This window comes from Microtus pennsylvanicus, chromosome 14, assembly GCF_037038515.1.
Source record: "Microtus pennsylvanicus isolate mMicPen1 chromosome 14, mMicPen1.hap1, whole genome shotgun sequence".
NCBI lineage: Eukaryota > Metazoa > Chordata > Mammalia > Rodentia > Cricetidae > Microtus > Microtus pennsylvanicus.
In genome coordinates this window covers 58,955,244-58,982,563 of record NC_134592.1, presented here as the reverse complement: position 1 = coordinate 58,982,563, position 27,320 = coordinate 58,955,244, and the positions used below count along the sequence as shown (strand labels likewise).

The 27,320-nt window shown below is 41.8% G+C and overlaps 1 protein-coding gene across 8 annotated transcripts in view; it reads right to left on the bottom strand.

Moving 5' to 3' along the window:
• Heatr5a (HEAT repeat containing 5A) overlaps positions 1-27,320 on the bottom strand; it is a 100,412-nt gene that overhangs the window by 41,002 nt on the left and 32,090 nt on the right. For all 8 annotated transcript variants that reach the window (XM_075948891.1, XM_075948894.1, XM_075948896.1 and 5 more), the window contains exons 11-21: positions 26,490-26,601; positions 22,028-22,180; positions 20,974-21,073; positions 17,399-17,508; positions 11,563-11,726; positions 11,302-11,477; positions 6,413-6,518; positions 5,644-5,831; positions 3,135-3,291; positions 2,064-2,253; positions 723-892 (exon numbers count right to left, since the gene is read on the bottom strand). In XM_075948891.1, the coding sequence (XP_075805006.1) occupies positions 723-892; positions 2,064-2,253; positions 3,135-3,291; positions 5,644-5,831; positions 6,413-6,518; positions 11,302-11,477; positions 11,563-11,726; positions 17,399-17,508; positions 20,974-21,073; positions 22,028-22,180; positions 26,490-26,601 (1,626 nt within the window). The remainder of the gene's footprint in view (positions 1-722; positions 893-2,063; positions 2,254-3,134; positions 3,292-5,643; positions 5,832-6,412; positions 6,519-11,301; positions 11,478-11,562; positions 11,727-17,398; positions 17,509-20,973; positions 21,074-22,027; positions 22,181-26,489; positions 26,602-27,320) is intronic.

Genomic DNA, 27,320 nt, shown 5'->3' with positions numbered 1-27,320 from the left:
ACTTGATCAGAACTTCTGGTTGGCTGGCTTTATTTTTCTACATTTGTTAGATAAAGACCCAGATATTGATGTGTTACATACAAATGTTACAGAAAGGTATTTCTCATTCTCTTTCTCTGTGTATGTGTGTGTGGGACTGTATGGAAGGCAATGGCCCTGCAAGGGCTGTGGAGGTCATCAGATGGCTTCCAGTGTCCTACTCTATGACGCTCTACCGTATTTATTCTCTTGAGCCTCACTGAGCCTAGAGTTTGATACTTCAGTGGCACTGGTTGGCTCCTGAGCTCCCAGGACCTACCTGTCTCTATGCCCGAGTTGCAGCTGAGCTTGTATGTGGGTGTGGTGAGCTGAACCCATGTGCTCTTGCTCACACAGCAAGCTCTCACCCACTAAGCCATCTGCAAACTCCTTTACCTCTGAGACAGAACTGTGATGCACTTAGAGCAGCAGAGGAAGGCAGGCAGACAGGACCACACAAACACTTGCAGTAAGTGTCCCCATTCATGAATGAATATTCCAGGACTTATGTTCAACACCAATAGCAGAAAAGTGAAGCCATGTATGTCAGGCTTAGAGGCAGATACATGAAAGTGGCCCTTCCTTTTTCTAAAACAAACTAAAAAAACCAGTCATATGTATAGCATATTTTTTACATAGTCTAGAAAATAATCAAATCGGAATAAATTCAAGCCTCAGAAACTAGGCACTCATTTCATACTCACACAGAGGCAGCTGACCAGGCTAGACAAGTTGACATGTCGTGGAGCAAACATGTGAAGCTGCTGAAGGCAAGAGATGGCCTGAGCCTGGACCAGGCAGCCTGGGTTATCTTGCATCACTGCGCAACCCAGCAGACAGGAAGTCCTTAAGGTGGACACAGAAGTATTGTTACCTGGAATTAGTAAAAGCCAAAAGCTGAAGTTATTAAAAGCCAGAGCTTTTAATTATTGACCTATAAAACCACTAGTCTTTAAATATATGTAAGAAGGGGCTGGAGAGATGGCTCAGTGGTTAAGAGCATTGCCTGCTCTCCCAAAGGTCCTGAGTTCAATTCCCGGCAACCACATGGAGGCTCACAACCATATGGAATGAGGTCTGGTGCCCTCTTCTGGCCTGCAGACATACACACAGACAGAATATTGCATACATAATAAATAAATAAATAAATAAATATTTAAAAAATAAATATATATAAGACTAAAATTCATTAAAATTACTTCATAGATTTCTCAAATCAAATTTCTACCTCAAACTCAGAGACATGGACTGGGACATGGGTTAATGGCTAACCATAGACTTAGAATGTGGGAGGTCTTTGTAACACACACACACACACACACACACACACACACAGAGCAGAGGAAGAATAGTAAGGTAGTACTGATAGATTATCTTATTCTTAAATCTTTTTTAAAAATGACTCTTGTTTTGTGTGTATTTATGTGGGCAGCTGAGCACGTAACAGTGAGCGTGTGGAGGTCAAAGGACAACATGGGGGAGCAGCTGGTCCTCTCTCCCCACAAAACGGATCATGGGGCTCAAACTCGGGGGTGTGGCAAGAGGTACCTTTGCTTGCTGAGCCATCTCATTAGCCTAACTAGTTTTTTCTAAATGAAGTGTCTGTTAGAAGATTTCAAAAGTATTTACAGGTTTTATTAAATATTCATGAAAGGCAAAATTTGGTAAAAAGTAGAATTAGACATTGCCAATCAACTGAACTTTGCTGGTATCATTTGAGTGTTATTTTCATATATTATAATCATATACCATGTGATTTGAAGAGGTATTTGAGACTTCAGATTCATTTATTTCTTGGAGAGTTCTTTATGCTACTGTCCTTTATATTTGCCACTTAAATTATTTAGGCAAGTATTTTTAAGAGCAATCTTTCTAAACATGGCACTTTTATCTTTTCAGGGTAGGAGACGACAGGCTGATTGAACCGAAACCTTCACCTGACGAGACATATTGAGCCCCTGCTACATGCTGACCACAGACTAAGACGTGAACTTAACTCCATGTGAACCTTCACGTAAAACACCACGGAAACGGCCTCTGCATACCTTGTAGCTCTGGGCCTAATGTGGTGATAAGGGCATTCAAGCAGCGGCCGAGGCTCTGGTGCACTTCAGCATGAGTTGGAGGCACGCTTAACAGCAGCATGGTGATGAGTGACAGGGTCGGCTCCACGTGGACGTGATAGAGTGCACCGGCAGAGTCGATGGTCAGGGAGAGAGAGTGCAGGGCCCAGGTCTGCACAGACAGAAAGGAAACAAACTTGCCAAAGCTGCATCGCAAAACACAGAAGGCACCAAACTGATCTTTGTTTAGCAAATTAAAAAGCAGCGGAAATTAAGGGATGGATGTGTTACTGCTAATCTGGAAAGAGAGTAAGTGAACCCTGTGAGTTTATTTATTTTATATCACGTGTATGGGTGTTTTGTCTACATGTACATAGGTGTACCACATGCAAACCTGGTGACCAGAGAGACCAGAAGACGGTATAGGGTGCCTTAGAACTAGAGTTACAGATGGTTGTGAGTGGTGGGAACTGAACCCAGGTCCTCTACAAGAAAAACATATTTATTTATTATGTATACAACATTCTGCCTCCATGTATGCCCACACGCCAGAAGAGGGCACCAGATCTCGTAACAGATGGTTGTGAGCCACCATGTGGTTGCTGGGAATTGAACTCAGGCCCTCTGGAAAAGCAACCAGTGCTCTTTTTTTTAAAAAAAAAAAATTTATTTATTTATGTATTATGTATACAATATTCTTTCCGTGTGTATGCCTGCAGGCCAGAAGAGGGCACCAGACCCCATTACAGATGGCTGTGAGCCACTATGTGGTTGCTGGGAATTGAACTCAGGACCTCTGGAAGTTCTGGAAGAGCAGTCAGTGCTCTTAACCTCTGAGCCATCTCTCCAACCCCTGATTTCTTTTTCAAAGACACTGAATGTGACTGACTTTAGGTTCTCATGAGTTTGAATGGAAGAGAGATTTGAATTTTAAAATCTGTCCAATTTAACAACAGCTTTGACATTTAACAGGGAGTATCAGTTGTCAGTAAAAACAGAATCTGAATCAAGAAGTCACAGATTCAAAGGATGGTGTCCCGTGAGGAGACTCACCTGCACATCAGGAGAAGTACTGTCCTGAGACAAAGTATAAAGGACTCCAATACAAGAGCTCAAGTGCTGAGGCCCTATGCCCCCTAAGTACCTATGCAGGGATCCCAGAGCCAGCGAGTGGCCTGTCCTGGTAACCACATCTCTTGCTGACTTCAATCTGCAATTACAGAAATAAAAATATACACAAGTACAGAAAAGATAAACCTGAACCAAAGTGCGTGCAGGGCTCAGCCTGTGAGGGCCGACTACCTAAGTTTAACTCTAGGACTCAATCTACAGAAGGAAAGGGCTACTTCTGTAAATTGTCTCTTGAGCCTTGCATGTATACACATGCAAGCTGTGGCACATGTGGACCCCCACATACACATGCATACCATCACACATACATGAACACCCTTACATACACACATACTCTTGCATATGTATTTACACACACACGAGCAATCATAAACATACATGTGCACCACTCACATATGTACAAACTAAACAACAAATGAAAAATAAAGATCTTTAATACATGTAACTTGTCATACAGGCAAAACTTTTCATAAGAATAATTAGAAGCTGGGTGATGGCGATGCCTTTAGTCCCAGCACTCAGGAGGCAGAGGCAGGAGGATCTCTGTGAGTTTGAGGCCAGCCTGATCTACAGAGTGAGTTTCAGGACAGGCTCCAAAGCTACACAGCCAAACCTTCTCTTGAAAAACTACACACACACACACACACACACAGAATAATCAGAAAAGTAGAAAGGTATCTTTCTTGTGATGGTCTGAAGGAAAACGGTCCCCAAAGGGAGTAGCACTATTAGGAGGTGTGGTTTTATTGGAACAGGTGTGGTCTTGTTGGAGGAAGTATGTCACTGTGGAGACTGGCTTTGAAGTCTCATACATACCAAAGCCACATCCAGTGAGAGAGACCACTTCTTGTTACCTGTGCAAGATGTAGGGCAGGCTCTCAGCTCCTACTCTGGTACCATGTCTGCCTGCACTTGCCTTGTCCTCCATGATGATAATGGACTTCACTTCTGAAACTGTAAGTCACTCGACTAAATGGTTTTCTTTGTAAGAGCTGCCGTGGTCATGGTGTCTTCACAGCAATTAAAACCCTAAGTAAGACATTTACTTTTCCTTTTTAAAAAAAGTTTAAGACAGGGTCTCAAGCTAGGAGTGGCGGCCTATAACTTTCATGAAAGAACTCAGGGTGAGCCTACAAGCGAGTTCTAGACAGCCAAGGCTATGTGAAGAAATCCTGTCTCAAAAAGGCCTGTTCCCCACCCTCACCCCCAAAGAGAGGGTCTTACTCTGTAGATCAAGCTGGCCTTGAACATACAGAGATCTGGCTGCCTCTGCTTTTAAGTGTTGGGATTAAAGGTGTGCACCACCATAACCTACCATTTTCTCACCATACCATTTCAGAGATATACACAATTTAGTATATATGCTTACATGACAGATATACACACACACACTCACTACATACAACATACATGCAAATATACATTTTATGTGACATATACATGTATACACATAGTCTATAGGGTGGGCATTAATACTATTTCATTATTAGGTTACATTTTAATTCCCTCATTTCAATTCAGGATGCTGATACTAAAACTATAAGGAAGTTATTATTTACCGGGACTGTCTCACATGCTTCAGGCACCTTGGCTTTGTTCCAAATGGCCCTGAGATTATGCTATCACTGCTGCATTTTAAGAGGACAGCTGGAATCCCACAGAGTTCTATGGAGCCAGGGCCAAAGTGCTCACATTACCACCACAGCTACTAACCAGTTGACTGTGTTAGCAGTAAACTTTGGAGACAGGGTCTTGGTATGAGGTTCGGGGTTGTCTGAAAGGAAGCCTTCTGTTTCTTTCTTTTTATTTTGAGACAGAATCTCTCTGTGTAGCTCTGGCTGTTCTGGAACTAGCTCTGTAGATCAGGCTGGCCTCACACTCATAAAGATCTGTCTGCCTCTGCCTCCCAAGAGCTGGGATTAAAGGTATGTGCCACCGCTGCCCAGCTCTGTTTCTTAAGTTTATGAGTATGTGCTACCACACCTGGTATAATCATGGACTTTATTTGTAATTGTTTTAGTATCATTTTCAAATTTATACTCCTTCCCCTTAAACAGTCTTAAATAAGCAGGATCATATTACTGACCACCTCTTCAGAATAGTTCAAGATAACTGAACCTCCCAAAGTGACCTCCCAAGGCTAGGGGTCCTATGGTGTGCAGCCCACAGCTTTCCCTTCCTACAGACTCCTGGTGTGTATCGGATGGACTTTACATGGCAGAGCTGTCCCACTGGCCTACAGTCTATTTACTGCCTGCATATGGCCAACTGTAACATCCACATAGAGCTTGCCGTCTGCATCTGGTAACATCCACATCAACACATTTCCTTCTTTAGTTAAAGCGCAGGACAACACTCTTATGAGTTCCATTAAACAGCAGACTACATCCCATTCTGTTAACAGCCCACGGACTCTAAGAGATTCACTTACTTGTCAAAGCTAACTTGAGCTAATCCAGCTGTAAAAGCTCCATCATCAACCACCTGGGCCAATCTAGCCCATGCTTCCGAAGCCGCACATCTCAAAAGGGGGTTGGGACTTTCTAGGGCTCCCAACACTAATGTAAGGACAAGTCTTCTTACTTCTGGACCTAAACTTCGTTTAGAGCCAGCCACATACTAAAGAAGATGAAAAACAATTAAAATGTACAATTACAGCAAATTTTCTGATCTATTTTGAAATATATATTCTTGTCAATCAAGCATGTTCATCACTTAAGAAAACACAGAACACAGAAATCACGACTCACGATGTCCATAAAATGAATAAATGGACACTATCATGTTTCACTGAGCAACAGTAAGACGTTATAAGGGCAGCAGTTGGATTTGGTCCACTCTGGGCTGGCAGGTTTAGTCAGTTAAGGTGTGGCACTGAGTCAAGGTCAGTTTTTTTTTCTTTTTTCTTTAGACAGGTTTTTCTCTGTGTAACCCAGGCTGTCCTGGAACTCGCTTGGCGCAGACCAGGCTGACCTTGAACTCTTAGAGTTCTCTGCCCAAATGCCCACTACTGCCTGGCTTATTGACAAGTTTTATATGGAGAAAAAGTAAAGGATAACTCTCCCTCCTGAAATATTTTTATCAGAGATTAAGAAAAATGAATAATAAATTTCTCTAGACGCATCAGCATAAAACCTACTTAGCTACAAAACTTACTTAATTTTAAAATACCAAGTAGATAGTAATTTAAGTAAAATTACCTTCAATAAATTAGAAACGGCACAAACAACGTGCAACTGAACTGCCTGCTGCCGTGCTCCTTTGCTGTGCTTTATGCTGGTCAAGAGCTGCTCCAGGATCAGGATCCTGAAATCAGAAGCCACAGGAGTTAACCACAGCTAAGACTGCCGGGCCAATCAGCTGCGGAGCCGAAGACCTGCTGATTCTCCTGTTCATGTTCAGTGGCAACTACTAAAGTGAGAAGCTGTTATCCAACACCTTGAAACATTTTAAGGAAAAAAAATATACATCATAACCATAGGAAAATATTTTTATAAAGGGCCACTTCAGCAGCAAGGGGGAAAAAAAGCATTGTTTTATGAAAAAGACTACTACTGTCTTGTCTCAAGAGATTTTTTTATTTTTCCCTCGGGAAATTCAGCTACCTCACTCATTACCTGTAATCTATATACAATATTTTGCCCACTCTTCCTAACTTCCAATCTATGAAACACAGGGAAAACTCTTTTATTTTATTTTTTTTCTTTTCTTTTTTCTTTTTTTTTGGATTTTCGAGACAGGTTTCTCCGTAGCTTTTGGTTCCTGTCCTGGAACTAGCTCTTATAGACCAGGCTGGCCTCGAAAACTCTTTTAAATGTAGTCCTTAACATTTTCAAAACTCATACTTTATGCTCCTTAAGTTACCTGCGGTAGCTGTAATTGTGAGAACACACTCCCAAGGTTGTGTGGTAGGGGTTCGTGGTCCCTAGCTTAGAGCCGAGGCAAAGTAGGAACTAATATGAGGTTTCTGGTCATTGCTGTCTCCTCCAAGAAGACTGAGGACTGGGGTCTCCAAGTCCTTTGCACCCTGGCTGTGAGGCAGGGGTTCTGCCCTGGCAGGCAGTCCCAATATGACACGCATCAACCACTGACTCCATCAGTCATTGAAACCTCTACATTTGTGAGCAAAAATAAACGTTCTTTATTATAAATTGGTTATCACAGGTATTTACTAGACTCTAGAAAAAGGTGAGCAACTGAATGCTATTATTTGAGAATATTCTAATTCATATACTCAATGTTGACAATTACACAAACACTTGTAACACATGACCTCTTTAATATTACAGAATTTTGCATCTTTACAAAGTAGCTTATGTAAACCAGGCAGAGGCACAAAGCTTGCAACCCTAATAGTCAGGAGGATGAGACAGGAGGATCCTGAGTGTGCAGCCAGTGAATTCAAGGCATTCTTCTTTTTTTTTTTAAATGCCACTTAAAAACAGAGGTTTGGGGGCTGGAGAGATGGCTCAGCGATTAAGAGTACTGACTGCTCTTCCAGAGGACCAGGGTTTGATTCCCAGCACCCACATGGCAGCTCACAACTATCTGTGACTCCAGTTCCTCGGGATCCAACACCCTCACACAGACATATATGAAAGCAAAAAACACCAATGCATATAAAATAAATAATTTTTAAAAAGGTTTTAATTCTTTATGTCGAGATTCAAGACTTTTACCCTGTGAGACAAGCCATACCATCACCCTATCAATTTTCCCCTGAAACACTGTTTGAGGTTAACACTTTCTCTCCATTTATATTAAGAAAGCAGAAACAGGGGGCTAAAGAAATGGCTCAGTGTTAAGAGCATTGCCTGCTCTTCCAAAGGTCCTGAGTTCAATTCCCAGCAACCACACGGTGGCTCACAACCATCTGTAATGAGGTCTGGTGCCCTCTTCTGGCCTCCAGGCATACACAGAGACAGAACATTGTTTACATAATAAATAAATAAATATTTTTTTAAAGAAAGAAAGCAGAAACAATACTAAGGAGTATTTTGTAGGCTGGGAATTAAGATGGCAGCAACAGCACCAGCATAAAAGAACTGCATCAGGAAGGTACAAACAGTGCTGAGCTGGAGAGAAGGCAGATGGGCACCCTTTACAAGAAACTACCACACTTCAATGTCCCTGAGTGCTGAATCAGATCTCTGTCATATAAAAACCTTTATTTGTATGTGTGTGTCTCTGTGTGTGTGTCTGTGTGTGTGTGTGTCGGGGGTGTCAGGACAACTTTATGGTGCTGGTTCTCTCTACCTTGAGATTTTTTTTCTTCCCATTTGTTTGTTTACTAGGAGTGTAAGACTTTAAGACAATCCTGAAGCCATTTTTGACAATTCTGAATCCTCTCAGCCTCTGCCATAGTGCTTCCCCTCCTCCCCTGGGAACCAAGAACCTAACAGCTACACTCGCATGTACTCAGTTCCTGAACAATTACCCATATACGTATGTTTTGGTTCGGTCCCCTGGGAAATGGGTCAAAATGACCTCTTACCTCATCTGATCTGGCAACAGCTCTCCAGTCAATTATTGGTAATAGCCCTTTCAAATAAGACAATCAGAATAGTCAAAGAACAACCCCACTTGCTTCTGTGGCCCCTTTAAAAGTAGACTGTACCAGCTATTCGAGGTCCCTCGGCTTCCTGAATGCTGGGGGACCCTGTCATGGCAGAATTAATAAAATCCTCATGCTTTTGCATCGGCTGTGGTGTGTGAGATGGTCTCGGTGTTTGGACGCTAGAGTCCAACAGGAGTACATATGTATGTCACAGCATGTGTGTAGTCAGAGAAATACCCTTCAGGCTCTCTCCTTCCACCTAGACATGAATCCCAGGGATGGAATTCAGGATGTCAGTATGGCAGCGAGAGCCCTTACCCCCTGAGTCATCTTGCAGGCCACATCTCTATCAGAGTAGTGAGGTCACAAGGCTTACAGTTCTGTCCAGTAGCAATTTTGTTATCAAAGTAAATGAGATATGGGTGTTGATCCTTTTAAAAGCCCAACAGTGCATCAAGTTTGGTGGAAGAAGAAGGTATAATAAAAATGGCAGGTCACCAAGGGTTGACAGAATCTCACTACTCCAAAGTTCACTTCTAACCCTGGCATCTAGGAAGAGTTACCGTCAAGATTTCAGAATCTTTATTTTTATTTATTTTTTTTTTTTGTTTTTTCGAGACAGGGTTTCTCTGTGGTTTTGGAGCCTGTCCTGGAACTAGTTCTTGTAGACCAGGCTGGTCTCGAACTCACAGAGATCCGCCTGCCTCTGCCTCCCAAGTGCTGGGATTAAAGGCGTGCGCCACCACCGCCCGGCCTTTATTTTTATTTTTCGACCCCTTTTAGACCCCCACTCCAGGATTACGGAAATAATTTTCAGAAAACTGGGCTAACTCTGTACTTACCAGTGTTATGACTTACTTTTTTTCTTTCTAAGCATACTGTCACACATTTCCCCATTTTATTAATGATTACAGAAAAACACTTTTAAATAAATATTAGCATCAGTCTATCAATACAGGCCTTGAAGAAAGCATGATACAAACCAGGGTAGGACTGAGCTCTTCCCTTTACACCTAGGTAATCCAGCATGGGGAACAGGTGACCAAAAGCCAGCTAACAGTCAGGGAAAGATCCTGCTCTCACTGTCAGAAGCCTTACCAAGAGACCAAGCTATATGACTGTCACCCACCTGCAGAGGGCCTAGGTGGGTCCCATGCAGGCTCCCTGGCTGTTGGTCCAGTGTCCACGAGCTCCCACAAGCTCAGGTCAGCTGTCACTGTGCCCCCCCTCCATCCTGAGAGACTTATATTAAGGTAAACCGTGATCTGAAAAATGACATGTGGTTATCCTCTGGCCGCTATGTGCACGTACATGCACCTGTACATACACGAGCCCAAAGTGGGACAACAGGAGACTAGATACTCTAGTCACACAGCCTCTCTCCTGTTTCTCTAATGACAGCCACTGAGTAACACCGACTTACTTTCTGTTTCTGCGACCCTGCAATGCCATTTCCTTTTTTTTTTTTTTTTTTTTTTTGGTTTTTCGAGACAGGGTTTCTCTGTGGCTTTGGAGTCTGTCCTGGAACTAGCTCTTGTAGATCAGGCTGGCCTCGAACTCACAGAGATCCGCCTGCCTCTGCCTCCCAAGTGCTGGGATCAAAGGTGCCATTTCCTTTAAAAAACAAAAAGCTACAAACTATGGACTACCGTTTTTATTCACTTCAAATCAAAACAGAAAAAAAATCAAAAAGATAAGGTTTTGTTTTTGTTATGTCTGAACATTTTAATTACAACAAATAAAACCTCTTTTCAAATACGTGAATGCTCATTATATTGTTATAACCTAGGTAGGGAAGATGAGAACAATTTAAACTTCATTAAACGTAATAAAATAAGAAACCATCTCCTTGAAACTCTAACTAGACAATACATCAGAAATTTGTCTACAAGAGAGAGTCACTCTATCGTAAAGGAAAGGACATTCTTTGTACTAGGTCTGTAGAAGACGTGGGCCATGCATGCAAACTGTATTGGACTTGCTTCAGAAACTACTCCATGACTAGACTACTGTTGAAGTTTTCACCCAGGGACCAAGGTGTGATTTCTACTGAACTGCTATCCACTAGGAGACATGATTAGATGAAATGACGGAATAAAGACCACGATCTGATCAAATGCGTCGTGGTCTAGAGTGAAACGTTAGGGAAAAGGGAAGGAGAGAAACCCTGAGTGGGTAAGAGGGATAATCCGTAAACTCCCGATCAGCACAGACGTTTAATTTCTCTGAGAACAGTATTTCCTGAGCAGTGGACTTTGATCCAGGTAAGAACCTGGCATCTTGAATGAGAAATCATTCATTAGCCTTTGGTATTTTCAAAACCCCCGTTTCCTGTGTGCCAGGCTTATCGCAGATGCATCTAGTAATTTCTTATCAATATTATCTACAGTGAAAACACTTTACCTCACCTGTCGCAGGTGACATTCTGTGGCTAATGGGATCATCTGACGGCACCCCTCCCTGACCAGCAGTGAGTCCATTAGACAGACGTTCATGTTACACCTCACGCTAGCAGTTACAGAAGAGACCTACCTCTCAGCTTCTTCCACATGAGCACAGACAACCCCGAAGAGCTTGGATGCGGAGTTAGAAACTGACAGTGCTGGGGGCAGGGGCTTAGGCACGGAGTCTCCTCCTACGTCCTTCTCATAGACAGAGTAAGGGTCGTATTCTAGACTTCCACAAGCAACACCATTACTAAGAAGGAGCTGGATGGGGGCAGAAAAAGCAAGTAAGGGTTAAAAGAAATCATTCAAGACAAAAATCTCAAGAGTTATTGTAAAGCCATTATACCTGTTCTTCAATAAATCTGTGGTCAGTCTCTTGCAGTAAAGGACTCAATATCAAAAGGTCATCTGGGTGACAAAGGGCTGGAAGTAAACACGCAGAAGCTGCTGCTTGGGCGTCAGGGGCAGTCAGTTCAGCAGTCAGCTCTTTGAGGATGGCACTGAGGTTCCCTGTAGAGTCAGAGAAAAACAACAATTAGCAATTTGGTAGCTGTTGTCCTTAGAGTACGGGATAAAGGAGAGCACAGAAGACCAACTTCAAAGTCTCACAGCCTAAGATTCTCTCATCTTCAGTAACTGCACCACACATGAACGGCTCAGCTGTTATCCACAACAGTGAAATGACAACGTGAAGCTTATACTTGCAGCAGAAAGTTTAAAATAAAACTACAGGAAGAGTACATGAGTCCAATTCTTTCATGCCTTAAGCATCTAATAACTGTGTATAAACATATCTGTAAAACAAAACACCTACACCTAGCAGGGCATGGTATTAATCCTTGCACTTGGAGGCAGAGGCAGGCAGATCTCTTGAGTTTGAGGCCAGCCTGGTCTACACAGTGAGCTCCAGGACAGCCATGGCTAAATAGAGATGTTGTCTCCATACAAAATAAAACAACTGAACAGGCTGGGTATGTAGCCCAGCGGTATGACACTTGCCCTGCCATGTTTAAGTCCCTAGGTTCACTCATGAGCATCGGGGAAGGAAAATTTAGCCCGGCAAGGTGGTATATTCTCAAAGTTCATCTAAGGAGGAGATGACACAGGAGGATTGCCTGAGGCCAGGACCTGGAAGGAAGCCTTCCTGGACACCCACCACAATTTCATCTCAAAAGGAAAAGGAAGACAGAGAAGCAGGAACAAACTGGTTTAAAGCAAAGCAGAGACTGAAAATACTACACAATGACTAAAGAAAACATCAGCAACATTATAGGAGATACACCCTGCACCATCACAGGGGACACTAGTGCTACAATCCATGCCCTGCACCAGCTGGAGCAATCCTATTCTACCATCTCCTGCATCCCAAACAGTGCTATCATTCCATCTACAAATCTGTGATCAGTAAAGTTAAGGATGTTTTATCTTAAACATAATCTCACCATCATAATTTCATGCTTTAAAAATCATGGAACATCAAGTAGCTACTCTGTCCCCAAATTTCCAATTATGTTACAAATGTGATCTTTGTCTGTTTCTATGGTGGAATCCAGATCTACATAAGGTTTACACACGGCAGTCAGATGACAGATCTCAAGTCTCTTTGAACCCCTTATCTTCTTCCCTGTGCTTCCCTTCATTGTAATGCATTAGGAGAAACAAAGTTACTTTTCTATAGATCTTTCAATCATCCGGATTTTGATGATGATAACACTCTGGAATAGTTTAACAGTTATTGTACTCCCCTTTGTTCTGGGTGGTCCACCTAGAGGTAGCACATCTTTTCTGGGGAGAGGTGATGGGTAGTTCTATGTTGGAGACAGTGGAAATTTGGAGACTGATATTTGACATTTAGTCATTTTTAAAACAAGAAATCACGATAGTGAGATTATGTTTAAAACTTTAAAAATGCTACTATACTACAAAGCACAACACTCGTAACAAAATGTATTCAAGACAATAAATGTAATAAAACATCCTAACAGCCTACAAAAGAGTCTCTTAAGAAATGTTCTGAGGTCAGATGAGCAGACAGGATCAGATATGACAGAGATCTTAATGCAGCCTGACTGAACCCGAGCTTCTAACCACTGTGCTGAATTTATCATTTATTGAAGGTGAACTGGGGGTACTATGGAGAATTTCCACTTGGTTTTGCAGTGCTGGGAACTGATCAGAGGATGGCCTCCACATGCTAGGTAAGAAATCTGCCACTTGAATTGTAGTCCACAACCTCATTTTACTTTATTTTGAGACAAGGTCATACTAATTACTCAGAATAGCATGATTACAATCTATAATCCGAGCAGCCTCTCAACTCAGACCCTCCTGACTCAGTTTCATAGGTTAGTGCCACCAGGTCCTGCTGGCAGAATTATAACTAGAACTATAATATGAGGGTAGGCAGCAGTTTCCATGGACACAAAAGCACTATTAAGCTCACAGACACAATCAGAGAGGGTAGACAGGTACTAATGAGGGCTTGGCAGAACAAATCAGTCAGTTAAAGGAATGATTGTGAGTTTAACTCACAGCACACTCAGTAAAATGATTTCGTTGTCAGTACAACACAAGATATTTTTGTTGCTACAGCTAAGTATGAAAATAGTGAAGTATTTCTTAGTTACAGTAATCCCTTGCATAATTGTTTCTGGGAAAAGAACTTAATCACATTAAACCTAAGATAGCAAATAAAAATTAAGAACTCAAAATTTTATTCCACAACCACCAGATATCTCAGTAGTCAGTCACTCTCCTCCTCTTTTTCCTAAGTTAGAGTCTTACTCTATAGCCCAGGCTGCCCTTGACCTTAAGGGGTTCTTTCTGCCCCAGCTCAGGAATGCTGGGATTACAGGTGTGAGTCACCATGCTCGCTGGAATTACTCTTTAAGAAAAACCTTCAATACTTGGGAGGCAAAGGCAGGCGGATCTGTGAGTTCGAGGACAGCCTGATTCACAGAGTGAGCCCCAAGATAGTTAGGGAGGGCTACACCGAGAAACCCTGTCTTGAAAAATCAACCAACCAACAAACAGAATCATTATCTGCTATAGACATGGAGGCTGAACACTGTGTACATAATAAGTAAATAAATCTTTAAAAAAAAAAACAAGTAAAAAACAAATTCAAGGTCTATTTTTCCTTTTCCTTAAAATTCTTCAAAGGTAGACTAATTTCCTCCCTTATCAGAAAATAGCTTCTTTAGGATCACAAATTATATGCTCAATGTCCTTTATTTATGGTTAGAAACCAATTATGAGTAAGTACATCCCATGTTCATCTTTTGGGGTCTGGGATACCTCACTCAGGATAGTGTTTTCTATTTCCATCCATTTGCATGCAAAATTCACGATGTCATTGTTTTTTACCACTGAGTAGTACTCTAATATGTATATATTCCACATTTTCTTCATCCATTCTTCCATTGAAGGACATCTAGGTTGTTTCCAGGTTCTGGCTATTACAAATAATGCTGCTATGAACATAGTTGAACAAATGCTTTTGTCATATGATAGAGCATCTCTTGGGTATATTCCCAAGAGTGGTATTACTGGATCTTGGGGTAGGTTAATCCCGAATTTCCTGAGAAATCGCCACACTGATTTCCAAGGTGGTTGCACAAGTTTGCATTCCCACCAGCAATGGATGAGTGTGCTCCTTCTCCACAACCTCTCCAGCAAAGGCTATCATTGGTGTTTATAAGAAGGTGAACCCAAAGAAAAACATATAGTCATCCGCCTGGATATGGGAAGTAGACAAGATTGCTGGGCAAAAACTGGGAACTTGGGGGTGAGGTGGCATGGGGCTAAGGGGAAATGGGGTGAGAAACGTGAGAAGAGGAGGATGGGGGGAGCTTGGGGGAATGGGATGGTTGGGATAAAGGAAGGGTGGATACAGGAGCAGAGAAATATATTTCCTAATTAAGGGAGCCATCTTAGGGTTGGCAAGAGACTTGACTCTAGAGGGGCTCGCAGGTGTCCAGGGAGATGTCCCCAGCTAGTACCTTGGGCAACTGAGGAGAGGGAACCTGAAATGACCCTATCCTATAGCCATACTGATGAATATCTTGCATATCACCTTAGAACCTTCATCTGGCGATGGAGTGAGATAGAGACAGAGACCCAAACTGGAGCACCGGACTGAGCTCTTAAGGTCCAAATGAGGAGCAGAAGGAGGGAGAACATGAGCAAGGAAGTCAGGACCACGAGGGGTGCACCCACCCAGTGTGACAGTGGAACTGATCTATTGGGAGCTCACCAAGGCCAGCTGGACTGGGACTGAATAAGCATGGGATGAAACCAACTCTCTGAACATGGCGGACAATGAAGGCTGATGAGAAGCCAAGGACAATGGCACTAGTTGCGATCCTAATACAGGAACTGGCTTTGTGGGAGCCTAGCCTGTTTGGATGCTCACCTTCCTGGACCTGGATGGAGGGAGGACCTTGGACTTCCCGCAGGGCAAGGAATCTGGACTGCTTTTCAGTCTTGAGAGGGAGGGGGAATGGAGTGGGGAGTAGCGGGAGAGGAGGAGAGGGGGAGTGGAGTGGGGGGGAGGGGGCGATGTGTGGTAGGAGGGGGAGGGAAATGGGAAATGGGGAGGAGGTGAAAATTTTTTCAACAACTAAAAAAAAAAACAATAAACAAAAAAAAGAAAAAAAAAGAAAATAGCCTACAGACTCTAAGTTTATATTCCTACATTTCTAAATGTTTAAAAACTCAACACCCTGAAGTATGGATTTTAAAGTATAAATCTTGAGGGTTGATTTTGCGGCAGCCCAGGCTGTTAAGCCACATAGCACTGAAATGGTCCCCACGGTGCTGTGAGGTCCCATGACCTTCTAGAGAGCACAGGGTAACACAGACTTGGGCTAAGCAGGGACTGCCTTTGAGGTTTCTAGTGGAGGCAGGGCAAAGTGAAACAAACCTTTTTTGTTTGTGTTTTTGTCTTTTTAAGATAAGAGCTCACTCTGCGGCACAGAGCAGTACAGGCTGACCTTGAACTCACAATCTCCTTAATTCTAGGTTGGGCTCCCAGTTCATAGATTAGAATGTGTGCCACAAAACCCAGCCGCCAAACTCTGGCACATCAGTCTCAATCCCACCATGTACTAGATACGAGTTTGAGTACACTCATAAACTGTCTAAGCCTTTACCGTGAGAGGAAAATATAACGAGACCATCACATTATCCTAGGATAACTGAAGTAATGGTTATTTACTATTTTTAGAGCAGCACTGAACATAAAACAGTGAGTTAGTTGATAGCTCCTGAGTAATGGTGATGAACTAATTTTGGCAGTTCTTTCTAAGGACATTTAGCCCACATGGCAATAGTTAACACTTTGGTATATACATACACAAACATAATAATGAAAGTCAAGACAGGATGTTATATATTAGTATTCTGAATTAATGTGGCATATGTTGTATTACTTTAATGTGTAAAAGGAGATGAGCAAAAACATGTAGCTTCATAAGGAGTGCAGGAAGTAACATGCAACTTAACATGGCTTAAGTATTCAAAAGAAGACAGACGTCCCAGTCCCAGGAGTATAAATGTCAACTTTCAACTCCTGAAATAAATGCCTTCAATTATTCAGTTAGAGAAGCAATGTATTATCCTAAAACCATGTTTGTTTGTTTTTGTTTTTTGAGATAAGGTTTCTCTTTGTAGCTTTAGAGCCTGTCCTGGAACTGATTCTGTAGACCAGGCTGGTCTTGAACTCACAGAGATGCACCTGTCTCTGCCTTGCGACACTGGGATTAAAGGTGTGCACCACCGCCGGGCGATGGTGGCGCACGCCTTTAATCCCAGCACTTGGGAGGCAGAGGCAGGTGGATCTCTGTGAGTTCGAGACCAGCCTGGTCTACAGAGCTCGTTCCAGGACAGGCTCCAAAGCCACAGAGAAACCCTGTCTCGAAAAACCAAAAAAAAAAAAAAAAAGGTGTGCACCACCACCATCCGGTTTAAAACCATGCTTTACACAAGGCACAATGGCACAAACTTGCAATCCCTGCACGCAGGAAGCAGAAGTGGGAGGGTCAGGAATTCAAGGTCATCCTCAGCTAAGAAAAAACAATAACCACCACTATTCATTCACTCCGTCAAGCATTTAACATCTACTGATTTCTAGGTATCAAACTGGTCACAGACAACAAAACATTTTGGTCTAAGGCACATACCTTTATAGGTCTCAGGAGGTAATAAAATCAGTAGTTCATAAAGCCTCTGTCTATAAACTACTGATGGTGTTTTCAAAGAATTTCCATATGTTTTTAGTATTGAAGAAAGCCTTAAAACAAAAGAAAAAGTGTATCTTAGTGTGTATGTTATATGGAAATGTATAAACATGGAACAGGTCAACATATAAACACAAGCTAATGAACATTAGTGCTAATTTATGTTTTTAAAATAAGGTGACATCATAAGTCTGCATGGAATTCTAGGAATGCAGCTCAGGGGTAGAGTGCCTGCCTAACACAGGAGGCCTGGGTTTTATTCCGGCCACAGCAATCAAACCAATGAAACAAACCAACAAAACAATGACAATAATAATTTTTCTGACAGACTTCATAAAGTGAAACCATAAAGTAGCTTTCATTTCAAAGGCTGTTAAGTATTTATTATACTGGAAACTGTAAACTCTACTATAAAATTTCAAAAGTTACAACTTGGCATTTGCCAGAAACAAAGATCTATTAGGTAGAAAATTAATTCAATAAATAAAGTAAAATAAACATTGGTTTTATTTTATAAACTTCACCTTGATAGTCATAAAAGAACTAAGGTTTTTAAAAAAGAACAAGAGTTTAAGAAAAAGAAGTTACAGAAAATGAAGACATAAAAAACAAATTTTAACACGAACAAGGCTATTTTTCAGAAAGCTTAACAGGAATGCCTTTAGTGAGAGTCAACAGGAAAGACAAGAAAAAAACATGATTAAAACTTCTTCAGAATAAAGGGACACTACAGTTACAGAAAACTTTAAACATAAGATTTTAAGAGATAATGCTAGAAACAACTTCATGCTAAAAAACTCCAAAGATAACGATGTATTAGGAAATCTTTTACAAAAATTTACTTGCCAAATTTTACTTAATCAGACAAAGAGCACAGAACATTCCTGAAATAGACCTCACAAAGTCAGAAACAAGAAATGGATTTTGCAGTATTAAAAAAAAATTCAGTTGGGCTGTGGTGGCACACACCTTTAATCCCAGCACTTAGCAGGCAGGGCAGGTGGATCTCTGAGTTAGAGGCCCAGCCTGGCCTACAAAAGCTAGTTCCAGGACAGGCTCCAAAGCTACAGAGAAACCCTGTCTCAAACAACAACAAAAAAAAAAAAAAAAAAAAAAAAAAAAGAAGAAATTTCAGATGGATGGCCTCAGTAAGTTTTATGTGGCAGATCATTCCAATCACACATAAACTCTCTCGATGAAACCTTATTCTATGGGGTTAATAACATTTCAATACTTCATGGAAAAGATAGTATAAGAAAGAAATAGGATAGAATACCTATGATTATATATAAAGAAACCCATAACAAAACCACATCCAGAAGCTCATAAAACTGATCAGTAAGTTTCTTAAAGTTTATCACATTTAACAATTCAATATAAATCGAAATTTTCTCATTTTAAAAACTAAAACAAAAACCATGGACTAAAATAGCATATACTTAAAAAAGAAGTCTACAGCAAATATCACTGTCAAGAACAAAATATCAGGTGGGGCATCGAGGTGCACACCTTTAATACCAGCACTTGGGAGGCAAAGGCAGACAGATCTGTGAGTTCTAGGCCAGCCTAGTCTACAAAGTGAGTTCCAGGACAGTCAGGGATGGATAGAGAGACTCTGTCTTAAAACAAAACAAAACAAAACATCAAAAGTGATCCTTGACAACCTTCTCTTTTGGATTCTTGTTTTATTTTTTGAGAGGTTCTAGGTTGGCAGGAAATTTGAACAGAGATAGAGAGAGAGAGTAGGAGTTAAGGAGACGCTATACAGGTGCCAAAGGAGATAGACACTCAGAACATTACTTGGTAAGCCACAGCCTCATCGTGATACGCAGATTAGCAGAAATGGGTTAATTTAAGATATAAGAGCTAGCTAGAAATACATTTGAGCCATTGACCAAACAGTGTTGTAATTTATATAGTTTCTGTATGATTTTTCAGGTCTGGGAGGCTGGGAAACAAATGAACAGTCTCTGCTTACAGCTGGGCCTTTTGCCTCTGCCTTCATGAATGATTAGTAACTTTATGAAATGTTTTGACAAAGGCAGTTTGGTTCCCTTTGACTTTCTGTTCCTTCTGCCACACGAGGACACACCATCCACCCTCTTCAAAGGATGGAGGAAGAGGCGTCGTGTTGGAGGCCAGACGTTAATCTGTCATCTCCTGCATGCAGACTCACAGTTCCCAGAACTGCAAACACATATTTCTGTTCTCTGAGTCGGCTGGTCTGAGGTGTTCAGTCACACAGTATAAATACACTGACTGGGACAGACTTCTATCTCACTCTAAGTAGAAACTCCAACTTAAGATGGAGTAAAGATTTAAGCATAAAAAATAAAACTTGAAATATAAGAAAATCAAAGCAAAAATATTTAAGATGGGGGCTGGTGTGTGGCACACATCTTGAATCCCAGCACTTGGGAGAAAAGGCAGATATGGATCTCTGTGAGTTCAAGGTCAGTCTGGTTCTAGGACAGCCGGGGATACATAGAGAGACCCTATTAAAAAACAAAAACACCTAAACCAACCCCCCTCTCAAAAAACACCAAGTAAAAGATGTGACATTTAAGAACATATTAATAAAAATATTTTAGTATTTTAATGGATAGTAATAGTATCGCAAATATCTAAAAAGTCATATAAATCAGAGGACAAACAACCTAAAAGGAAAGGCATGTCTGTTGCTTGTGCTCTCGTTTGTCTGTCTCGTAAGTCAAGCATGCTGGACTGTAGACACATCTGTCTCTCCACTCACATCTCATGTGATTCCTTCTGAGCTGTAAGAGCTGAGAAGTTTCAGTGCAGACCTTATAGCCTATAAAGCTCAATATATTTAATAGCAAATTAATAGGCCCTTAATAGCAAAGATTTGTAGCCCCTGCTCTACCCGTGTTTGATTCAATGATATTTACTTTATTATTGTATTTTACAGGTCATACCCTAAATATATTTTTCTTTATACATAAAACAGTGTATCATTAAAAACCTTTGGAAAGACTTTTCTCTATACATTACTATTTTAGAAATTAGTGCTTATGACTGAAGTTTTACATACATATACACATATACTCACTCATTCACACCTACACACATGCTATAAAAAGTGCTGGCTTTTCCCTGTGTTTTATCCGAGAGATGTTAAATCAGCTTAGGAGAAGTATAAACATACAGAAACCTGGAAGTGTTAACAAGCATCTAGCACTTAGGAACATAGAACAGCACTAACAAACCAATACGATGCATACCTGCAAAGGTTAGCAGGCTTAAGATTTAATTTCTTGTTAAATCTGCCTGTATGGAAGGTATATTATACACCAAGTAATTTTCCTTCCCTTTTAATATGCATTTCCTCCTAAGATCCTAGCCTAAAAAAAAGGAAAGTCGCACATCTAAATGATTGCCTTCCCCTGCAAAAATAACCAACCATATTGGCTCGTCTTATCAACGTATCTAGGGATAGCGTACAGAGGGCAACTAACTGCTCTCAGGAAACTCTACCAGTCCGAGCAGTTGGTCCTTACTGAGTCAGCAAATCCACAGCGCAGGGAAGTGGCGGCAGAAGACGCTGAATTACTTCCTCAGTAAGGAGATCACCACAGTGGGAAATGAGGCTCTTGACAGCTGAAAATGAGAACAGACATTTACTTGGTACAGTGTAACAGCCATGAAACAAGAGCATTCAGCTATGTATACCATCAGCAACGTTACAGAGAAGTGTGCTCAAAACAAAAAACATCTCGAAATTCTAATGCTAAAAAGGAAGCTAGTATCTTCCATCTCTTTATTTTTCAAGACTTTCTGGCCAGGCAGCAGAACAGATAGGTGCCAAGCCCAATCATCATCAGCAACTGAGGGAGCAGATACAGAGAACCAAGTCAAACATTAGGCGGAGCTTAGGGAGCCCCCTGAAAAAGGGATGAAGGATTGTAGGAGCTAGAGGGGTTGAGGACACCACGAGGCTATGGTCCACAGACTCAACCCAGCAGGGCTCATATGGTTGTCAGCTTGGTGTTTTGAAGAACTCCTGAAAGAGGGAGTGGGGTGTCTCTGACTCTTTGCTTGCTCTTGGGACCCTTTTCTTCCTACTGGGTTGCCTCGCCCAGTCTCGATGTGAGGGTTTGTGCCTAGTCTTATTGTATCTTGTTGTGTTTGGTTGACACCCCTGGGAGGCCTGCTCTTTTCTGAAGGGAAATGGAGGAGGAGTGGAGTGGGGAAACTACAGCCAATATGTATTGTATGAGATAATTAAAAAAAAAAAATCCTGGGATCGCTAAGAAATTAGTAAGTTAACAAAATGCTGTTGTCTTGGGGCTGTATTTACTCTGGAGCTCAGAAATTTAAAAGAAAAAGAAGTCAAAGCTGGGCATAGTGACCCAAGCACTTAATCCCAGTACTAAAAAGTTATCAGTCTGGGGTACCCTCTCTAATGTGCTGGCTGCCACGCTCGGTCATCACCAGCTAACCAACTTCATTCAGGTATGGAGACCCTAGTCAGAACCTTGTCCTTTATGCGAAAGGAAGCACACAGAACACCTAGAGACAAAGGGAAGAGGAGAGAGATGACAGTCAACCTACCACAGAGAGCGCCAGCTCGGCCCTCCAGGGTTACTTGCCATGTAAATGAATCTCCTCGGCTTTTCTCTGTTTCTAGATCTTTGGGAGATGCTGGAAAGACACATTTCCACAGCAGCAGAACGCGAGCGAGATGACGGCTGACCACAGCAGGGCCTGCGAAAGGAACCTAAGGTGACTCTGAAGCTGTTAGGGTGAACGTATTTTAATTCACAACTGCAATGTTTTGTATCTTTCTGTTTTCTGGTTCCAAATGAATCTACGACTGAATGAACCACTACTAGAAGTGTTGGAGCACAGAAAAGAAACAAGGGATGCAGCAGCAAAGCTTGGGCTGGGGTGTCAAATTCCAGCTCTGTGTCTCCTCTGGCAGAATGTATTTCAATGCCTTTGAAAAAACTGACAAGTACCACATAAATAGAAGGTACAATTACCACAGCAACAAGTAACATTGTGACAATCCTCAGAATAAATTTATTTTATTTTTTAATTAAAAGTATATATGTGTGTCTATATTTGGGTATGCGTATAAGTGCAGTGTCCCATGGAAGCCAGAAGAAGTTGCAGATCCCTGAAGTTGGAGTTATAGGCAGCAGTGAGCTACCCAATTGAGCTGAAATCAAACTCAAGTCCTCTGCAAGAACAAGCGCTCCTAGCTTCTGAGCCATCTCTCTAGCCTGTTTATTTTCGGAGGTGCACTTGGGAACTCATGATCCTCCTGCCTTAGCCTCCCAGTGCTAAGACTGCAGGCACGGACCGCACTGCCAAGCTTTCCAGCGTTCAATGTTGACAGCAATTTGCTCTGAGGTCAAAATTCGAAAGCAACATCAGGCTGGAGAGACAGCTCATCAGGTAAAGGTGCCTGCTACTGTGGTGATAGTTTGTGCTTCAACAAAGCTTGCATGAAGATCAGAGGGCAGAGCTAGCCACTAGTTAGTCATAGAGGTCAGGCAATGGTGGCATACACCTTTGAACCCCAGCACTTGGGATCTCATGACTTTGATCCAGTACTTGGGAGATGGAAGTAGGAATATAAGGTGGGTGGAGACAGGATCTCTGACCCATTCAGTCTGAAGATTCATCTTTGAGTTTGAGGCTAACTTAGTCTACAGAGTGAGACTCAGGACAGCCACAGCTACACAGAGAAATCCTGTCTCAAAAAAGACAGATAGCTGGGCAGTGGTGGTATACTCCCTTTAATCCCAGCACTTTGGAGGCAGATGCAGACAGATCTCTGTGAGTTCAAGGACAGGCTGGTCTACAGAGAGAGTTCTAGGACAACCAGAGCTGTTATAGAAAGAAACCCTGTCTTGTAAAAAGAAAAGAAAAAAAGACATATGAACAGACTGCAGGCCTTCAGCTGGCCAATGATAAGGGTCGGAAGGAATAATGACTGCATTGACTTGAAACATAGAAACATATAATATTCCATGAATTTGTAATGGTATTTAAAGGCAAAATTACCACTCACCTCCTTTAGAAGATTCTAGGAGTTCATCTATTTATTTTTTGTACTACTGGGTACTCAACCTAGTGCTTTATGAATGCTAAGTAAGTTCTCTACCATGAGGTGAGTTCCTAGCTTTAGGATTTTAGAATATTCTAAAAACTGATAACAAAGGAAATGAGTAGGGGCCAGGGAGATGGATCAGTTGTTAACGACTGCAGAACAGGCATAAGGATCTTTTTTTTTTTTTTTTTTTGGTTTTTCAAGACAAGGTTTCTCTGTGGCTTTGGAGCCTGTCCTGGAACTAGCTCTTGTAGACCAGGCTGGTCTTGAACTCACAGAGATCCGCCTGCCTCTGCCTCCCAAGTGCTGGGATTAAAGGCGTGTGCCACCACCGCCCGGCCATAAGGATCTCTTTAGGATGCCCAGCATCCATGTAAAAAGCTGGGCAAGATGTATTACCCAGTGTCAGTGTGTGTGTGTATGAGTTGGCAGCCAGTCCAGCAAACAGTGAGCTCCAGATGTAGTGACATACACTGCTTCTAAAGACACAGCGGAGAGTGACTGACGGAGATAAGATGTCAGTCTCCAGTGTTCACACTCACTTCCTCTAAGTGTGCATATACATAAACATATATACATACATCCCAACAAATCTAACACACACAAGGGTGGGGGGACAAAGGTAAAAATTGAGCCCAAGGAAACACAGTAATTAAATATTCATAAGAAATTAAAATTTTTATGTAGTGGTTATGAATATACAATAAATATGTACAAATCAATCTCTCTTCTCTTTCTTTTTGGCATAAACTCTTGTTCACTAGCCCATGCCCACCTCAAATCTGCAATCCTCCTACCAGCTCAGCCCACTCTGTAGCCATGCCAGGCTTCCTCCTCTCTTTTGCTTTAAGGAAAACAACCCTGTATAACCTTCCTCCAGGCAATGACACTGCATGAGCAATGTTTTCTCAAGACACTGAATTTAGTGGGGCAGAAAACTCAGGGTTAAGAGTTCTTATTGCACACATATGAGGGCTGGAAGTAGGGTCTCAGGGACCCTGTAAGATAAGGGTGTCCCCATGGTTAGAACTCAACACTGAGTGTCATGGAAAGGAGGATCACCAGGTTTTGCTGGCTGCCAGCTTAACAACAACAAAGGCCCACAAGATCCAGGTTCAAAAAGAGACCCTGCCTCAATGAAAAGGTGTAAAAATGGAGGGAAATACCTGACGTTCCCTGAGGCCTTTGCAACCGAACACACACACACACACACACACTCACACACACACTCACACACACACACGCACTTTGAATAACTTAATGGAGTATGGGGGGTCTGGAGAGATGGTTCAGGAGTTAAGAACACCAGCTGCTCTTCCAGACGATCTGGGTTCAATTCCCAGCACTCACGTGGAGGTTCACAACCATTTCTAACTCTAGTTCCAGGTGATCTAACACCCTCTTCTGGCCTTCACAGGTAGCAGGCATGCATGTGGGACATAGACACACATGGAGACAAAACATGCACATAAAATACAGTAATAACTTATTTGGAAAGTGGGCTAGGCAGTTAAATGCATTGGCTGCTGTCCCACAGGACCTGGGTTCAATTCCCAGCACCGACAAGGCAGCTCACAGCCATCTGCAACTCTAGTTTTAGAGTTTTAACACCCTCCTCTGGCCTCTGTATGAATGGCATCCATATAGTACAGACTTATCTGCACACAAAATGCCTATATACTGGGGGCAGGAGTGATGGCTCAGAGGTTAAGAGCACTGACTGTTCTTCCACAGGTCCTGAGTTCAATTCCCAGCAACCACATCGTGGCTCACAACCATCTGTAATGAGGTCTGGTGCCCTCTTCTGGGGTGCAGGTGTACATGCAGGTAGAACATTGTATACATAATAAATAAATCTTTAAAAAAAGAATGCCTATATACTTAAAAGCCTTCCACTTCCAGAGCCACACCACACACTCCTGCAATCACTCAGCTCACAGATGGCAAAAATCAGGGGGCAAATAAACCAAAATAGAACAAAACAAAACAAGCCCACAATACATAGGAAGCCAGGTAAACCTGATTCAGTAGATTCTTTAGTGTAATAAGTTTCTTTAACAATCTTAAAAATACTGAAGTTGTTCTTTACTGAAGACTACTTATTTAATTTAAGCTCTTTTTATATCAAATTACTTCATATCCACAATGACTTATTTACCTAAATTCATGAATTATTTCATATCCTTCCACTAATTCATGTTAGAAACTTAACTGTGATAGGGTAGTAACATTTAAAGTCTCATAGTTACTGGATGTAAGCAGCCACACCCATGAAACAGTGATGTTTAATAAATGGAACTTAAGCAAGTCCCAACCCTTTAATACCACATAGAACCTCAGTGGGTGTTAGGAATCCAGCCATGGGGCAGGATTGCCAAGCCATGAGAGGCTTTCTTGCCTATCCTTCTAACTATAGAAACTCATAAAGATGGACATAAATGATTCTGAGACACGTCTGAATCATTTTAAGCTTGAAAAATGAACAAATGTATTTATTCTACTTATGGCTGATAAGGTGGTCTAGCAGAGAAACTAGAAAATATCTGCAAATACTTTAGGGAGTAAAGTAGTGAGTGTTCACCTGGTTTCTTGTTTGTTTGAGACAGGATCATCCTATGCTACCCAGGCTGTCGTTGAGCTTTAGGCTTCTTCGGGTTTGTGTCAGGTATCTTTTGGTGGTGTTTTTTCAGAGAGGGTCTCACTATGAAATTCTGGCTGGCCTGGAACTATGAAGCCCTGGCTGCTGTAGAACTCTCAGAGACCTACCTGCCTCTACCTCCTGAGTGCTGGGATCAAGGGGAGTACCATCACTGCCCAGCCTGGCCATCTTCTTAAAGCCAGTGTAAGATAAATGTTTGTTTGGTTATTTAAATTCTGATATACACTAAAAGCAACCCTTAGAGCCAGAAAACAAAGCAATTTCCTTATTATGGACATTGTCCAAGGCACTGTTACCTAACGTCATGAGAGCAGCAATCAGTAACCATCCCGCTTGTGTGCGTTGTAGCGACAGGCGACTGTTCTGAGCAGCACAACACAGCAAATCCTCTGCTAATGCCATGACAATCTGTTTGTGTATAGAAAAAGTAATAAAAACCAGCTTACAAATTAGTAGGAAAGTGAAAGAAACTAAGTACAATCTCTTGGAAAAAGGACTCTTATGTATAATAGAGGACAACAATGGCCAACTGTGCAGGCTCTACGACAGGAGGAGAGCACACAGGAAACTACAAACAATTGTTTTCAAGGTTAAATACTAGAGGACTAAACTGTACACAGAGGCACAATTCTTTGTAAGCATGCGTGACAACACTGTGGCTATTCAAAACATTGCTGTCTAGATTTCTCATTCACTTCGCTTAAAGCAATTAACCTCTTTATCAGTAATTACCAGAGAAGTTTCATTATAGAAGCTTCCCTTTATAAAATTCTATATACAAACCTGATATTTTAAATGTCATAATGGCCCTCCCAAGAGCAGTAGAGCAGGATTCCATAAAATATTACATTAAGAATCTCTAAATCAGATGGTGTAAACAACAGGGAAATAACCAGGTATTTCAATGTGAGCATCCTGTATGTATAAAGGGTCCTGAGCCTGAGAAAGAATCTGCTGCCAATCACCCCTGGACAGACACAGGGGCTGCAGACACAGTTCCCACAGGCTGAGCACGGCCTCCACGGTTCAGATGGCACTCAGAAAAAGGAAGGCCAAAACGACCAACTTAGTCAAATCAGGACAAGCGGGCATGTAAAGAAATTTCACATGTATGCGGTCAAAATTAA